Raw genomic sequence first — 18510 nt, 5'->3', positions numbered from 1 at the left:
TATGCCAGCCTGCAGAGTTTTAAAGCTCCAACCAACCCCACCATGCAAATAGATTCCATTTTCACTTGTGTTCAAGACCCTTTTGACTTCAAGTAGATAAAAGTGTGCAGACAATCACTTCCTCAACAGGAACAAAATTATATATGCAAACTTAATATATCCAATTTATCCTCCAACTGGTTTTAACATTCAAAAAACTCCATTTAATCTTTGTAATGCTGTATCAGGTTAAGAATTATTTCTTACGTGTGCACATAGGAGAACATATGCACACTTTGCTTGAGTTAATTGCATCTATATACACACATACAGTTGTTATGAGGTTGCTGATCCACCATGTGAAATAACTCAGCACTTTCACATTTACAGAACTGAAACCTTTGACTTCCTCAGGAAAAAAAATTTATTTACTCATAAAAAATAGCCCAAATAAATTTAAATTTAAAAGATTTTTTTTTTAGACATCCTAGGTATCTACAGAGGTCAGTATACAGGGCTGAGGGCATCATAAAGCCTCTGTGCTGCTAGTTCCACCATTTCACGAAGGGATTCATCATCTTCACTTCCTGGCTCACAGTCAACTGTCTGGGAACAGAAAGAGAAGGATAAGGATGTTACAACCACTGGCACTTTATGCTCCCTTTCAGCACACAGAGAATGCTCATAAGGGGAAAGGAAAAAGTAGTCATGGAAATGATCAAGAGCAGCACTCTATGTTTTTCAGTGCTCTGCCAGCATGTACAGGAGTTCAGAGAGGACTTAAGCAAGTCCTGCCGAGGAACAAGAAGCTTAATTTTGAGTCTTATGCTCAGAACAGCTATGTAAAATGCATTAAGTTTTGCGGATTACATTCAATTCAAATAAAATCACACAAAATTCAGTTCCTGGAGATTTGGTTTTATCTGTCAATGCACTCACATTGTACTTGGTTAACACTGCAAAACACATGCAGTCACTAGAGGTACAGGCACCACACTTACGCTCTCATCACACACGATGATATTTACACAAAAATATCCAAATAAATTTATTTTTTACTAAAACGAATTTTCCTAGAGAAAGAAGCCCACCCCAGACATGAAACTTACTCTACATTCCTGATTCTTGTACCTCAGAAACAAAGGGCAGCATTTGAGTAGTAATACTGTTCTTGGTCCTGTGGCCTTTCTAAACTCTAAGACTACACCTCCTTTAATTCAGTATTGGCTTGTTACTCTTCTGAACAAGTAACTCTTTCCAACCATAAAGGTCTGGGGGGAGGAAAAAGGCTCTTGAAACAGCAAATATGTATTTAATATTACCTAGCAATGTTATTAAAATCATGTTAACTGTGAGAGCCCTGTGTTAACATGGATAAAATAAATCCACATATCCCACCGTCAGATCTAAATGAAAAAGCTTTTTGTTTTAAAGCCAATAAAGTTTTATAAGATACATATACACGTGAAGAAGGACAGAAGATCTGCCTTGTAAAATCTGGTTCACAATGGCATAAGCTTGCCATTGCCAACACAGACTGTACAGTAAGTACTGCAAAGATACACCCTGTTGTAACTGAACTGCCATTGGGGTTTCTGTCAGTACACAAGACTTTTAACAGTAATGACATATTATAAAAATGAAATCAAACTTCTTGATTAAGCAGTATGCATTATTTTCCAGTCTAGTTACTTTTTTCTTTATTTCAAGAGTTCTTTCACCAGTCCTGTATTTTTTTGTACTATGTACAAACTGAAATGTAGCAATGTTTATTAAAGAATTGAAAAGAGATAGCACAAGTTTTGTGTTAACCACTGTAACTCACTATTATCTTAAGGTAATTAACATTCCCTTGTTTTGTTTCAATAGGTAACAAATTTTTGCCAGAGGACCTTTTTTTCTGGGTTTGTAGAACACTTAAAATATTTGTTGTGACACCTTAAGGAGAGCATGAGAGCTACTCCATAAAATGAATTTACATTGTATTATTACTATGATAATATAATAATAATAATATATTATTATTATTATAGAGGCAATACACAAGCTGTGTTTAATATGTTATTAGTAATGGCTGAAAGTCAACATGTTAAAATGCTTAAGATTATGAAGGACATGGCTTTAACCATTCTTTACAGTTTTACATTATTCAAATAACCTGCCGTGATGGCTTCTTAAAGTACCTTTCTAACATGCATGACATTCAATTCTAGACCAGGCTAGTAAATAAAGTATTTATTTTTGAGACTATTTCAGGCTTTCAATTTAGCTCCAAAAGGATGACAAAAAAAAAGACAAAAAATTATTAACAGCATTCCTACCCTGTAACTAATTCAGACCAGAGCTATGCTTAAAAGCATTAACAAAAAATTGTGGGTTAACTCAGTTTCTCTTCTACAATCTTTCTTTATTCATTTTTTCATACAACTGAGCTGCTGAAAAATACTGGGGTTTTTTCCAAATGTACTGCAATTGTTGCATAAACATTGCTAGCATTTTTTAATTAAGAACACTCTCTGTTTTGATACCAACTGCATTTCCTTAGCAAATGAGTACATGACAGTGTAGGCAGCTCTGTGTGCCAGACAGGAGACTGCTGAACATGGCACACACAAAAGTGCTTTGCTTTACATACCCGAGTGTCCAGGGAAAGGTTGGCAGTCTTTCCATCCACTGTGATGCACAGGACAGAGTCATCTTTGGAACTCACACAGTCCTCTCCAAACATATCCCTAAAGCAAAGACCCATGAGCGTGAGGTATGGCCAAACAGCAAACTTCGGTTTTCCTGTTAACCCTGGGGTCACTTTGTCAGGTGAGTATCACCTTTCAGCAACAATTATTTAACTCACCCCAATGTAATTAAAAATATAAATCTTTATTGTGATAGAGGTTATCAAATAACAGTAAGTATTTTACCAAAATAATCTCATCATCAACAAAGGGAAGGATTCCTTTGATTTCAAAAGAGGCAAGATTTCTACACAAATAACAGAATATACATCAGAGTAAGTTTTAAAATAGATGGGATCTAAAGTTGTTTTTATTAACCATTTGTAGCATAACTTTTGGAGGGAACTTAAAAATCTGTTTATGGAAAATAAAACTGGGCCTTGTATTCAAAATTTTAATGATGCTGAGAACTTTTTACTGTACCTCTTTCTTTACTTAATTCCTGGCCTTCACAGAAATTAGACTGAAGTAAATATTCATGAAGTATTTTTACATAACTATCTTTAAACCCTTTTATACTAAGACTATTCATCTAGTTACATGATTAATTGCTGTTTTTCCTTTAGAAAAATATATGCCAACTTACTGAAGCATGATCTCCATTCTCTTCCTATACACATCCATATCTATTTTTTTTGAAATCTTACTTACTGCAGCTGAAAAGAAAAAGAAATTACTTTCAAAGAGATTTACTGGGAGGGAAAAATGGCTAACTGATAGATGCTTTTTACAAACTGACTTTCCTGGAGAAAAAAAATCCATAAATTAAATAAAAGATGTATGTTTAAATAATTTATTTAAAAATGTATTTTTAAAAAGATGAGAGTCAAGGAAATACATACATTCCATTATATATTCCTGTACTTATCATATTTTAAAATAAAAGATTTCACAATTCACATTCTGACTTTTTACTTCTCCTATTTATTGTTAACACTCATTACATCTCACATGTCCTTTACTTAATAGAAAAAATAATCTACTTTTGTCAATTGTTTATAGACATGAGGACATGGCCAAAAGGGCTTATATAGTGAAAATTATCACAACCAACACCAGAAAATTACACTCTGAATTTGTTCGAGTGAAGGTGACTGGAAAATCTTTACCCCCAGACAAAGTAAGAACTGTTATGGGAATTTATAAACTCAGGTGAAAGGATTTTTAACAAATGCATTGAGTCAGATATGGGACTAAACACCTAAGGAACACTGACTGCTATTATACAAACTTGTTAAAATATATAATAAAAAGACAAGAGGGCTAATCCTGTGAAAATAAACACCTATTTGTACATATAGAATGATTAAATGGCCTGGGTTGGGCCATACAAACTTAATCACTCTAAATTTTTTTTGTATGAGATTTAAAACTTATTTAAAATACGGCCATGTTTTCCACAGTCAGTTATTGGCTGCCATGTAAGAGAAAGTTTCAGCAAATGAACGTGTCACAAATAATGAAGACCAAGTTGTAATTCTGCTTTTAAGTGGCAAATTTTACTCCCCAGTAAGTTCCATAAGGCAAGGCTATCTATAGGAAGACATTATTTCGCTCTAAGCTTGACGTTAAAAAATATGGAGAAATGCCTCAGTTAAATAAGCATACACTAAACATACCTTTCTGTATTTTGGGATTTGACTGAACTTCCAGTATCACTGTTGTCACAGTGTCTGCATACATATCATTAGCAGGATTTGCCACCCACTAGAAGAAAAAAAAAAAAAAGAAATTAATTATTTAGACTGAGTGAATAATGCAGCATAAAGACAATATAACATTAACTGCATTCTCCTTTTTGCTTTTCTCTGAATTCCAGCTTCAAACGACGGTCACACATTTCACACCAACTTATTAGCTACTTTTAACTGGGTGTACTCCATAACTTCCCATGAAAATTCAAGCTTTTGATTGTTTCTGATCACATTTACAACATAATTAATTACCTCAACTTTTTGGGGGAGGAAGAACACCATTTGATGTCATTTCCAATTACTATCTGCCAAATGAAAAAAGGGCACTAAATCTGCCATCATACTCACGAAATACAGGAAAAAACCCAACTGGCACTGGATAAATCAAGTAACACACATCCACACAGGACCACAGTTCAAGGGGAACTTTGTTTTAGCCTTTGCTCTACTTGTCATACAACAGAAAACTCCTTAAAACATTGAATTCTGCATGGCATCTCTATGACATTATTTTGAAGAAACTGAAGAACAAAATACTTCTTTCTCCCTCACCAATGCCCACCTCAAGGACTACCATGCCTGGTTCCTGGATCACAGTAATATTTTTGAAAACCTTCAGGGCTGGTTTTTGTTGGATTTCTATTTCTTCTACATCACCTAAGAAGTGACAACAAATGGTTAGCAATAATGAAATTATACTGGAAGCAAGGCAAACTTCATTTGCATAAGAAAATAGGTCAGTTTAAGAATAAGAGGGGTGGTCTGTTATCACAACTACTCAGAGTAGCTCACAAAATGGAACCCATACTCTCTTCCCTTACCTGCCAATATTATTTTCTTTGTTCTGGATTGTTTGGGGGGTTTTTATTAGTTAATACTGCCCATTTTTGGTTTGAATGCTCGTATTTGACTAGCTTAGTACACTGAGTACACCAACAAAAAAGACAATACATGAGAAATGTAGTTAATTCTGCTCCATTTGCAGAAGTAACCAGCTCTTACACCCTTAAAGGATAATCCATTGCTCATATAAGCATAGAGCTTAAATGAAAAGCACTTGTGTGAACCTCAACTGAATATAGGTTTTCTCTTCACTAGTGACATGAATTAGATTCTGACACTAGGGAATTTAAAAAATTCTGATCCTTAAATCTGGGAAAGGAATCTGCACGGTGTATGTACCTAGGACAGGAGCTGCCCCCAACCCCTGAGAAAGCCAGAGAGAGGCACAGGGGATCATCCTAGTGTCAGGTTTAAATGGCTTCTCATCCAGGAAAAGCCAATTCGTGCCTCTTGGGGAGGCACAGAAGAGGCTGTCTGTCACAAAGGAGGTCAGAGCTCTTGTTTTGATTAATTGGATGGCATTAGCCATTCCATTTGGGGCTAGAGATAAAAGATCAATTAATAAAGTTTCCATCAGTGCGGCCAGAGCACTCACTTTGGGGGCTGACAGAGACAGAAATCAGCCTATGCTCTATATTGCTATATGCTCATCACTTTATAATACGAATACAGTAAAATCCCCCCCCCAAAGCTGTGTCACACTCATGAACTGGATCTGGAGGAAGCTGCACAGTCTAATGAAAGCTGTAAATACAAAGAAATCTTCACTCAAAAGACCTCTGAAGACAGGAAGTTGTTTTAAAAGCTGTCCAGTGTAAATCACAACCATGTTCTCCCAAGTACACACCGGTGAGTTTCTGCAGCTGGTAACAAAGCAGATTGAAAGGGCCTGTGTAGGGAATGGCTTGTGTCTGTGTCACTGTGCTCATCGCCAAGTCCGTGTAATCTGAAACCATTTTAAAAAGTACATGTTAAAAATGAGCCCTCTGAATTCACTTCCTAATAAGCAGAATTGCCATTATAGACAAATAATGGCATTGATACATTTAAAACAAGAAGGCTGAAAAGGGCAATTTATAAAGAGGAAGGTGGAACACCTATTAGAAGATAAATAATATATTTGTGGTTGTGCTTGTTTTATTATCCTGCCTATTAGAGACTAACAATGAACTAGGACAGCAGAACTGCTTTCCCCCAAGCCCTTCTAACCTTAGATTTAATTCCTCCTCTATTCTGAGAATAGATCAGTTCTCTGAGTAATAAAAAGCATAAGAGGACTACACAAGTATTTTCTCTGTTCTGTAGCTTTTTACACTAAAAACTAACAACATTTTAGAAAATGATAGGACTATTGATTGGAGTGTTTTATGGTTCTCACTGTAATGTTTTATGCATATTCTTGCAGAGGAAAAGGTTTTAAGTAACCAGAAGGGGAATGGAATTTTGCTTCTTTTCTGTTAGAGAAAGCAAAGATTTAAAATTTGATTGAACAATGAGTTAAATACCTTTCGTCTTCACTACAATGGTTCAGAACTTATGGCAAATAAGAAATAAAACTAAGATGTTCACTAATTGCTTATGAAACACGAAACTGCAGGAAAAAAAAAACGAAATTATAAGTGTTTTAATGACACAGTAAGTTTCAATTACCCACTGATTGCATCACTGTCTATACTTACTGGAGAGGTCACATGGAGAAAGGATGTGATAGTTAAAATTTCTTTTAACTAGGATTCCAGAAATCCTCTGTCCTTGCTCTGGTTTCTTATCTGCTAAAGATCCCATCACCTGGAGAGAAAAAAACACATATAGTGCAACAAGGCAATCTGAAGCATTCAGTTTCAAGTAATTATGGAGATGAAATACAGTTCTCTCAGAAAAATCAGAGTGTAAAATTAACTCTGAAAACAAAGGTCAGAGTAACCTAGAAACTTTCTGAGACATAACACAAGAAAAGTTTGTAAGAGTGAAAAACCAAAGAAAAACCGAAAACAATAACAAAAAAAAAAACCCTCAAAATAAAAAGCCTAGAACCAAACCCCAAATACAATTAAACACAAAACATTCGCATACTTTAAGACTCTGGAAAACATGTAATTTGAAATCAATTAAAAATAGGAGCTAGGAAAATAACATATAGATTTTATACCACAAGAAATTATTGTTCTACGTATAAGAAAACATTGATTTCATACCTTGGCAAGCTTTTCTCCTCTGAAGTTTAATGTCACAGCTTCAGTATTCCTAGGATTATGAACTTCTATATGAACTTCATCATTATCCTCATACTCCCGTATCAATGCTGCTTTCAATCTGGCCATTTCGTTCTGCTCACCATGAACTAAAATCTATAAAAAAGCAAGTTTTCCTTTTAGCAGAAATTATTTGTCAAACCAGACATGTTTAGTAAGCAAATTATCCAAGAAAACTGCCATATTCTATCTCATGCAATTCCATGAGGTCACAGTATAGGAAACATGAGCTCAATTACAGTTCTGTGTCTGAATTCTCTGCATTATTCAAAGGGTAGGATTTCACAACCCTGAGTATTAGTTGAAAAATCCATACTACCAAGCAGAGTGCATAACAGAGATCCCATTTAAGTTTTCACACTCAAATATATTGCTGCATTATGAAAAGGAAGTATTAATTTCAGTTAGCTTTATATTTTTGCATCTGTGTGTAATTATAAACATAATAAACATGCAATTCAGAGAAGATGCTTCACAGTTCACAATTTTCTTTGCCAAGTTAATTCTCTTCTGTGATGACTTTTTTTCTTTCTTATCTGTGCTTGCACACTGTTTCAACACCAGCTTCAGATCCTAGTCCCCATCTTCATATTCTGGTCCTTCTTCCCATGATTTGCTCATTTTGCCCCCCTCCAAGCGCAGCCTTTGTCTTTTGCTGTCTGTATATACCTTTAATCAATGTTTTCTTATTTATTCCAGGGCCAATTCCAGTGAATTATTCCAATACCAGCATCCCCAACCTAATGTTGTCCCATACTGCATCTTGCTTGCTCAAAACACTGCTGACACAGATTGTGGATCTACACCATTGTCTGGAAAGTCATCCCCAGGGATCCCACATGCAGACACTCAAGAACAAGTTGATTTTCACTTTGCTAAGGTAACTTGACAAAAAAATCATTTAAATCTCCACCTTTAATTATGCAAAGCACAGGGATGCTGGCTACTGCTAGACACCAGTCTCTGCCTTGACTCAAGGCTGCGAGCTGGTTTGATGAATCCCACTCTGGAGAAATGGGCAGCATGGATACTGACCACATGTGGAGGTTTCAGAGCCCGGATAAATTCACTTGTTTGTTGATAATCTGTGTGAGCAGAGAAAGAAATATAATCCACAGACATCTTCAGTGGGAGTTTTTGCCCTGACATAGTTGTGATCTCTTCAGGTTCAGACATGATGTGCTAGAAAATAAAAAGCACCTTAATTAAAAAAAGTAAAGCCTCCTATACACACCGTGTAACTAATGCTTTAAGTTTCAAAAATCAATGAAATAATAGTGGCAGTCACTTCATTAAATGTGAAGCAGTAAAAAAAAAGTCTCTCAAATTTCCCAGAACACTCCCACATGAAAAATGCATGCACAACACACTATTTCATTTTGTGCATCCTCAGCAGGTCTGTGGCTTCATTCTTCTTCCAGATAAATCTCTCTAACTTGTATCAAAACAGTAATATGTGTGTGATTTTTACCTCTAAAGGTAAAATTAGATGATGTGGTTGCCCTTAGGTGCTGGAATTTGGAGGGATTTCATTCCCTACAGATGGTCAGTGGCACAAGGTGCACAAGGCAGCCTGGTCTATGATATATAAGTAGTGTTGGACTTAGTATCAGCTTCTCTAGAATCAGGATTAGGGCTACCTTCTTGAAAAAGTATGCAGTGGAGAGGTCTAAAATACTAAGCATTACTACTGACCATTACAAGGTCACTGCTCCTATAAAAGGTTATTCTATATAACATTACTGGAAATGACCACATGCAAATTTTCTGTACTTTTCATTAGTATTAGCCAAAAGCAATCAGTTTTGACTACGTACTCATACATACCTGACAGCAATCTCAGTAAATCAAATAAAGACTTGCTATTGACCAATTCTTTTAAAACCTAATATGAATGCTACCTGTTACTAAGAGGTTGTGGTGCATTAGCAACTCACCTTAGCAAGAGTTCCTTCAACGCAGTACCCTGCAATAATGACTCCATTTCTCTTATCTGTGCACCAGCTCTCAAACAACTCCCTGGATAAGCCACTCTGCATCATCCCTGGGGAAGCCATGACAACACTTGGGCCAATGTCATCAAAGTGATCCATACTCTAGAAAGACACAGTGAGAATACCAGTTACCACAACTTGGTTACATGAAGGACAGCCCAGCTGCACCCCTGAACAATGTACAAAAAGGGCCCTGTGTTCACAGATTATACCCCAAAAAGTGTCCTTTGCAGAAAATTCCTCTTACTGATACCCACACGGAGTAAACTGGAAGCACGGGGATCTATAGTGGAAAAAATGTTGGGGCATAAGCTTCCCTCTAAGCACTGGGACAGCAGATAACTCAGATATAAGCCTGGTCCTAATCAATCTGTAAGATATTAAGGATATTGATTGGCTCAGCTGATTAGAGCATGGTGCTAAAGACACACCAAGGTTGGGGGTTCAATCCCTGGAGGGGCCCTTCACTTCAGAGTTGGACTCCATGATCCTTGTGGGTCCCTTCTAAATCAGAATATTCTGTGATATCAGGATATTCAACATGCAAACTATTCAGCAAATATGAGCTCTTCTGTTATGTTCACCTTTTTTAAGAATCTCAAGCTTACCTTCAGATTACTAATATGCTTGAAAACAAAAGGATTGTTGATGTTAATTTGCTTGCGGATTTTGTCATTCATGGCATTGACGTATGTCTGATAAACTGCCATACATTTCTTTGCCAAAGAGGAGGCATAGTATATGGGGATATCATGGAGTTCAGGATGATTCTGCCAGTACTCATCTAAAAATCCAAAACAAACAAAATAATAAAAAATAACAAAACAAAACAAAAAACCTCAAAAAACCCACTCATCAAACAACAAAACACAAAATTCCATCTGCAGGATTATTTATAAAGTGTGTGCTTCCCAGAAACATTAGTAACTCTTGTAAAACAGATTTACCAGTGGACTTTTTCATTTTTAGTACAGAAAATCACCATCACAGCCTGTTTGCTTTCATCTGCTTTTCTAAAACAGTCACCAGCTAGAACTGTATACAACCAGAACAAACAAGCAAACAGGCAAACAAACATGACAAAGGTGAACTTTAGATATTTTTGGAAGGTCAAATTTCAATCAATCACCACCTTCAGCGACAAGGTATAAAGTATACATGATACTACACTGCAATAACTCTACATTTATGACAACACCTAAAATAAAGCTAAAATGTCCCTGTCAAATATTAATTATACATCTAAGAGCAAGAGAATCTGCACACAGATTTGTGAGAATTCACTCTATGTCTGTAAAGCAAGTCCATGGAGTTCAAGGTGAGAAGGAATCACTCGATTATCAAGCCTGACTTTCTGTATAGCACCAACAGTTATATTTTACAAGCCCCACTGGAACAAAAACAAGGAAAAAGCCTTCATTAATCACAACTTATTTTATCATTAATGACAGTAGCCATAACCTTTCCTAAACATAAAGAACTGAATGCAGCTGTACAAATGTAACTTATCAATTTTCCCATTTGGATACAGTCCTGCTAGTCTGAAAGATATTTATGTTGCACAACTGAGGCACAATCGTCCAAAAATAGAGGTACACTCTGTTGGCTTTATTGGTGCATTTACAATGACATTACAATGTGCTTTTACCTAACATTTCTGATTTGCAGGCAAAGCTTCTCACAACATTTCAGAGAGGCTCACTGACACAGCTACCTTAATAAGCTCAGGTGGAAGGTGGAAACAGTCAGTAAAAGATAACCAGTCACAAACTGAATTCATCATCATAATTTTCTACACCGTAACACAGTATTTTATTTTTGTCATACAGTTACAGAAAGAAAAATAAACACAGAAGCCTGCAGGCTCAACTGTGTAGGCATGTAAGATGCAATTGCATTTTCTACCTAATTAAGCATCCAATTGCATGTCTAGCTCTCCTAGATATATTTTCAAGCTTATCTTTAGAAAAAACTCACTTTAATATCTACACACCACAAAGAGAGGCAAACAAATTACAACCTAATGGCTACACAAGGTTGAAGATGTTCAGTTATGTTCTCTATAAATTAAAAAACCCTATCAATCAGTGATAAATAGTAAATAATTCTACATCAAATACTACCCCATGCATAGATCTGAATTTCTTGTTAACATTTGAATAGACTAGTAAGACATTTTGAAAACAAACTAGTTTCTAATACGGAGCTAAACTGAAATGAAAAGTGAGAAAAATTTCCAGTAATTTAGAGAACACTTCATATTCAACACCCCTAAATATAAGTATTTTAAGCTTGAGATAATTATCTTTTGATCTGGCCAGCCTTTGAATGAGCAGAAAGACTAGTGAAAAAATCACGTAACATAGGACAAATTGAATGTGCTAAAAAGAGGCGAAGAGGCCTGAGAATAATTAACTTAAAAACTGTTTTTTTCTGAAGTACCTTGTAACGACTATCTATTTCCTGTGAAGTAACTTGTTATGTTCATGGTTAATTCTCACTAATTTTTGTTCAAAAGTCTAATTTACTTTTCATTATTATTAGTACTTCAGAAGTGTTAGAAGTGTCTTCTATGCTCTTCTAAGCTTTTCCTATAGTTTTTTTCATACAAGTTTGTGAATTAAAACACAAAAATAGTAGAACTTTGAAAGAAAATATACCCCTTTTTTTAGAAGTACAGTTTAAGTAAAACAGTTGTTGTTGCAACTGGTTATTTTTCTATTTGTAATAACTGTCCCTAATTGCTGAAATCCTGATTCAAAAAGATTCTAAAGCCAAGCACATATTACCACACTCTCATCTCTTCTTTTCTAGGTCTCCTATCCTACTTCACAAAGCAGACTGCTGGTTGGTTTACTGGACGTTTTGCATTTGAACAAACATGCATTATATATTAAATTATCAGGTAAATAACACACTGTAAAATGGTTGAAGAGTTGTTCAAGGAATTATGACATCTGAAAACATTCTAAATCCCTTTATGTGCCTTTCCATGGAGAGGAGCTGGGAAGGTACATACCTAAGATTAGGAGCAGTTCTTGAGCCCGACCCAGGGCAAACACAGGGATGAGGCCTCGGCCCCCCCTGTTCACGATGTCGTGAACGGTGTTGCAGAATCTCGCCTCCCGCTCTTCCCTCTTCTCGTGAATGTGAGTGCCATACGTGGATTCCTGCAAATGGAGAGACACAGTTCTGAAAGGGCTGACACAGAGAATAATTCCTGATCTTCTCTGAAGCCAACAAAAAAAACAGATAAAGATACTGGTGTTAACATGTTGGGGAGAGGAGGGAGAGAGGTCAAAGAGAGAGAAAAGTCAAAACCACTCCAAGTTCCCAAAACCACCCCACCAAGGCAAATAATGAAACCTTCCCCTCTCTCAAATCCTTCCAAGCAATTTAGACAGAGAGATCCTGTTAGCACTAAAGAAGTTGAACATAATAATTTCAATGCTTCTTTACACATTTATTTTCCTAACTGGAAATGCTGCCAGTGCTTTGATGATCACACTGACAGGGCCCATAGTGGTACATGCACCATGGTTTAACCTCAGACTTAAAATACAGGAATTACACAAAATATAAGATTTTGATGTGACTTAGATTATCAATTACAGAGAACAGCTAGAAGGGACACAGTAAATGAAATAATTTTGAAAGTTCTCAGTGTTTGTTTCTAGCTGAAACCATTACATATAAAGTTTGCCTTGAGTTGTTGTTTTCCAAGCATGGATTCAGAATAAAATAATTTCATTCAGAAAACAAAACAAAAATATGGAATAGCACTCAGGGCATCTCCACTGAGGACAAATTCTTAACATATCTGGAAGTAGGCTAGGATCTACTAAAAGACACATCTGGTTAAATTTGGGTTAGTATAACACAAATCAAAATCAAATAAATCTCCCATCTCAGAAAGGTTGTCTAGAGCCTTAAGGAACTTCATCAGAAAAATTATAAAATTATAATTAGACTTTTCAATACAATGGGAAGCAATGCCAGAGCTCTGAACATCTAAGTATTTTGGATATTTAACACAAATCACTACCACTAAATCTCCACTGTCTTTGTCATTCCATTTTGGCTTTAATTAATTCCCAGCCCTAATCAATAATTAATCACTAACAGAAAGACATCATTTGGCAAAACTCACAATTATAAGAATATCGGGTTTGATATTGGGAATCTCAGCTGCCATCAGGTGTCTGTCTTCCTGCCTTGAGAAATCACCTGTATATAACAGCTGTTGGAGACAAAGAGAAGCAGGTGCTCTGGTTACAGGTTCTACCAGTCAGCAGCCTTTAAAAAGCTGTGCAAAGATGGTTTTAATGAATTTTTGATAAAAAGGTCAGCTGTACTTTAAATAAGACTCTTCTTATGTGAGCAGCAATTACAATATTAGGTCAACAGTACTACAATACAAGTATTTAAAGCTCAATAGTAAAGGTTTTTCAAGCAGTACCATAATTCCAACAAAACCAGGTAAGCAATTAAGTTATTATTTTTCATTTCAGATATCAAGGTGCCATTTTTCAGCCTTCTGCATACTTGCACTGACCACAAAGAAGTAAAAATAGATATAACATAAAATACAGCAACTCCTAAGAAGAAGTAAATCGAAGATCAAACTGCATTTACATACCAAAATACAAATATAATGAATAATCCAATAAAATTATTTATTAAAAATTCTTTTAATATTTTCTGATACTAAAAAAGAGCTTGTAATCTAATTGATTTTCCAAATGGAATAATCATGTTCCCCATTACACTAAGAAGTAATTTTTAATGGATTCTTAACTGCAGGGTGGAATGCAACTCTCTGCACCCAAACTGATGGGTCTCAAAACTGACATTTTTTTATTTAACAATAATTCAATTGATGAAAATGTGAGTAAGAACACACAGTCAGTGACAGCAGGCATCTGGTCTGCCACATAACCTACTATCACAGGGAATTAATGAAAATAATGATATTAAAACCCAATCTATTTGAGTCATGCACAGTAAGAGGGAAATCATCTTCATCTTGCCTCAATCAGAAAACAAATAAACAAAAAAGAAACATTAAGAGATCTAAATTTTAGTGTGATCGTTGTAAATTCAGTTATATTTCTAGGATTTTTAGTTAAAGCTCTCATAATTCTCAATCATAAATCATGAACAAACTCCTACTGGCAGCAAGCCTCAGAACCACCTTCTCTCTTCCCTCTTCAGCAGGGCTGTGTGAAACTTTCCTTGGACAGTGATTATCCTGCTCAACTCCAATTCATGAGATGTGTTTCAAGTATCTGGTTTTGGCACAATGCTGCTTGTGATTATATGATTTACTTAATCCCTCTGTGCCTAAAATTAATAATAATCTTATTTCTTTAGGTACTTTAGGTACATAGCATAGCGTTATGAGAAAAATGTAACTCGGATACAATTGACAAATACTATTTAAGCTCGTGGGACACAGAAGTAAATGAGAATTACAGAAAAAAACATCTGTTCAGAGATTTTACTAAAATGCAGCTTCCACACAACTGCCTCAGCTACCACCTGCCTCTGATCAGACCAGCAAGGGAAACTACATGTTTAGTGGTGCCAAGTCTTGAGTCACGTCTCAGACTCCCATACAATCCAAACATCCTACCTGATCTGTGTCACTTGTCAGTTTTAATCAGTGAGAAAACACATGTCCTAAGCCAGGGCTTCTCACCTTGACCTGAGTCCAAGTCTACTGGACAGCTCCAGCCAAAGTGAGGCATAAGAAACAATAATAATTAATGACTAGATTAGTACTTGGGCTTGATTTCAACTTTTAATAAAGAGAAAATACCTTCACGCCAGCTATTTCAATCATAAACATGGCTGCTCCCAGAACGTGGCCTGCGTGGTAGCACCAGAATTTGATTCCTGCCACCTCTTTCACTTCATGGAAGTTGATGGTCTCAATCTTGTCCATGCTTTCTTCGAGGTCTGTTTCTGTGTATAGCATGTCATCCGCTGAAATGTTACTGGATATAAGTGAAATGGTTAAACATCAGCTCATCTGAACAGCTGGAAAAAACTCTTCCTGGATTTTCCCCAGTTAAGATTTCCATTCAGTAACACCATGCTTCCTACATTAGAAATCAAGTCCAGCTACTTCAATGTAGCTCACCTAAGGAGAGTTAAAGTAGCTTTCTTTTGAAAGGCCATGCTAGAAGAGTGTTTTCACCTAATATTCTGCTCTGTATTCCCCAAAACGTACCAGTAAGATTCCCGACCCTGGACAGAGATCTGCAACTTAGCTTGTAACAGTCCTCAAAAATCACATGGATCCATGCCTTTCCTACCAGCCCAGAACAAACAAGTTAAAAGAGGACTGTTCATCAGGTTTCTGTTCCAAGCTCAAAACAGCTGAGTTGAGATATGCTCAGGACCATTGCAGCCACATGAAATAATGTGCCAAGGCACAAAACACAAGAAAACAAAAATATATGAGAGAAATAAAACCCCAACATGTAAGTAACGGAGCACTCTTTGTATATTCAATCTGTCCTTGTCCTGAAAAATGAATTGTATCCTTAGGAGCTTAAAATTCACTGCAAAGTATCCATGAGGTAGTAAGATGATTCATTACTTCTAATCTGGTTAAATATAATATTGCTACTTATGACAACATCCCAAGCTCATCCAGCTACTTTTGGTAGCTTCACCTTAAGTTTCCCGTTGGAAAGTGAAATAATAGGTGAAATAATTCAGGAAGAGACAGCCCACAGGTTAGCTTACCTGACTTTAACATAGTCTGAAAGAAGCCATCTGTAAATAGCTTTTGTGGCATGAGTCATAAATGTCCGTCCCTTAAAACTTGTTTTCTGTAAAAACCATGGCAAAGCCCCACAGTGATCTAAATGGAAACTTAAAATAGACACACAAATCCAATTAATACATTCATATTACACAATACTAATATATATATCTATAGTTCACTACTTCACTGGACTAACATGGTGTCATGAAAATCCAGAAACAGAATTTTCAGCCTTGTTGTTAACTGTGATGGTCTATGTTCTGCAGACTAGTGACCAGAAACACAACCATGAAAACATAAAACTAATACAGGAAATTCTTCATTAATTGCCAAGGTATTCTATGTATAGTATTAGAATTATCTTCTTTTTCTAATTTCCATGTAAATTTAGAGGGAGTAAAGGACCAGGGACAGTAAGCAACAAAAATATATGGAAACTAAAACACGATCCTAATTTTGTACGTTTCACACTACAAAATAAAACATGATCTCTGAAAAGTAAATTATTTGTTCACACTTCTAGTTTAACCCATTTTAAGAAACCACTTTTGAAATGCAGGTAGAGCAAACACATACCACAAAACCTCAGAATTTTATGGAGAGCTGTTTATTACTGATTACATCATTTAGGAACAGCTCTCCTCATCTCTCAGCTACTAAGCAATAATTAAACCATATTCAAAGCTTGTGAAAGTCTCCAAGAACCTTTTCAATTCAAAGCAAAAACCATAACCAATACACTCCTGCAGTCTTTTTGTAAAAAAACTCACTCCAGGAGCTATCTCAATGGTGTTAAGGCAGGCAAGGTTATAAAACAGAACTCAGAGTGAGCTCAGAGAAGAGTTGTAATGTCAAAAGTGAATCCTCAATATTCAGTCCCTAGTTCTAGATGGAGATCCTTAAACTTTTTTTTTTTTAAAATCTGGAAACCAGAATTTTTCCATACCATCTAAATAACATTTTCAGCCTTTCTTAATAACCTACAAGTGAACACAGCTCAGACCATAACCTCAAGTAATTTCTGCTTTTAGGTGCCACTTACTGACTAATAAGGAGGAGATCAATCTCAGCTGGATCGATCAAATCAATGTAAGGAAGAGCATCCATTCCTTCCAGCCCAGGATGGATTCCACAATCAAGCTGAAAAATGAAAGAAAGTTAAAGCTTCCAACAGAACGTATTAAACAACCCTCTTCCATCTTGGTCTATTATATAGTTATTAGTGACTGGTAACTTTTAGCATCATACAGAAAAAGCTTTTTCTTCATTCAACATTACTCTTAGCATTGGATTTCAAGTAGAATGGTTTGGGTTGGAAGCACATACATTCTATACAGGGATATGGTTTTATTTTACAGCACAGCCTCTGCGATGCCTAATATCATACATGCTATACTGCTCCAGAAAGGTACAAAATGTGCCTTTTCTAGAACTGTGTCTGACTTGAGTGCAGAGGCTGAATTTAACCTGCAACATTTCAGATCACTTTGGTGACCTGAAATACCACACTGAGAGGGCATACAAATATATCCATGCAATAATTACCATGATTTTTCTTCCTTTAAACTCCAGAATGATGCATGACCTTCCTACTTCTTGACCAGCACCTCTGCAAAAGGATATCAAAGTCATGAGGACTGAAACAACCAACACCGCATAGATGTAGCTACACTGGATGCTTTTACTGGGATTATTTTTCTGCGTAGATATAACAACTGCACGGCCTTTTGAAGCTCAGAGTACCAGAGTATCCAGAGTTATCCAGAGTACCTCAACAACTGTACTTAAAGGAAACGAGGCCCTACGTAACGCAGCAGAAATAAAAACAGCCTGTTTGAGTAAATTATTTTGGCCTCTTTTGTTTTTTACTGAGCAGTCGAGTCTCAAAGTATTGACACGTGTAATTAAAGTTCACCTAAGCAACAAATGGGGGCGAATAAGCCTGGAGTAACATCTTCAAGCTGTCCCAAAAACAAGGCTTGTGGCGCTACCAAGAAACCCCCTGAGCCTGCAGCGGCACCGTCGCCAGGGAAGGCAGCGGCTCCCAGCGGTGCCGCCCCGGTGCCGCCCGGCCCCACCGCGGCCCCCCGCGCCCCCCGGCCCGGCGGCTCCCCCGGCGCTCACAGGGGCCGGATCAGCAGCTGGTCGCTCTCCTCGGCCGGGATCAGCGCCTCGGCTTTGCGCTTGGCCGCCATGGCGCCGCTGCTGCCGCCTTCCGCCCTGCGCTGCGCCTGCGCC

At 36.7% G+C, this 18510-nt stretch overlaps 1 protein-coding gene across 1 annotated transcript; it reads right to left on the bottom strand.

The window, feature by feature from the left end:
• Positions 1 to 379: 379 nt before the first annotated feature.
• Positions 380 to 18497, bottom strand: CPSF3 (cleavage and polyadenylation specific factor 3). Its single transcript, XM_014895001.2, has 18 exons — positions 18397 to 18497; positions 17818 to 17881; positions 17315 to 17412; positions 16251 to 16379; positions 15316 to 15493; positions 13645 to 13734; positions 12514 to 12664; positions 10103 to 10278; positions 9438 to 9596; positions 8536 to 8682; positions 7444 to 7596; positions 6928 to 7036; positions 6096 to 6194; positions 4968 to 5062; positions 4331 to 4418; positions 3298 to 3367; positions 2615 to 2711; positions 380 to 585 (listed from the first exon to the last, which is right to left on the bottom strand). The coding sequence occupies exons 1-18, from the start codon at positions 18465 to 18467 to the stop codon at positions 484 to 486; spliced, it is 2076 nt and encodes a 691-aa protein (XP_014750487.1). The 5' UTR covers positions 18468 to 18497; the 3' UTR covers positions 380 to 483.
• Positions 18498 to 18510: the final 13 nt, after the last annotated feature.

Source organism: Sturnus vulgaris, chromosome 3 (genome assembly GCF_052056855.1).
Source record: "Sturnus vulgaris isolate bStuVul1 chromosome 3, bStuVul1.hap1, whole genome shotgun sequence".
Classification (NCBI taxonomy): Eukaryota; Metazoa; Chordata; class Aves; order Passeriformes; family Sturnidae; genus Sturnus; species Sturnus vulgaris.
Note: the sequence above shows the minus strand (reverse complement) of the source record. Positions and strands in the feature narration are given on the sequence as shown.

Excerpts from the sequence above, each read along its gene's own strand:
- CPSF3 (XM_014895001.2), bottom strand. The coding sequence starts at position 18,467 with ATGGCGGCCAAGCGCAAAGCCGAGGCGCTGATCCCGGCCGAGGAGAGC. Across the intron at positions 7,037-7,443 it reads GAGGAGAAAAGCTTGCCAAG|GTGATGGGATCTTTAGCAGA; the intron begins GTATGAAATCAA and ends TTTTCTCTCCAG. Across the intron at positions 6,195-6,927 it reads TTCTCCATGTGACCTCTCCA|ATTACACGGACTTGGCGATG; the intron begins GTAAGTATAGAC and ends AAATGGTTTCAG.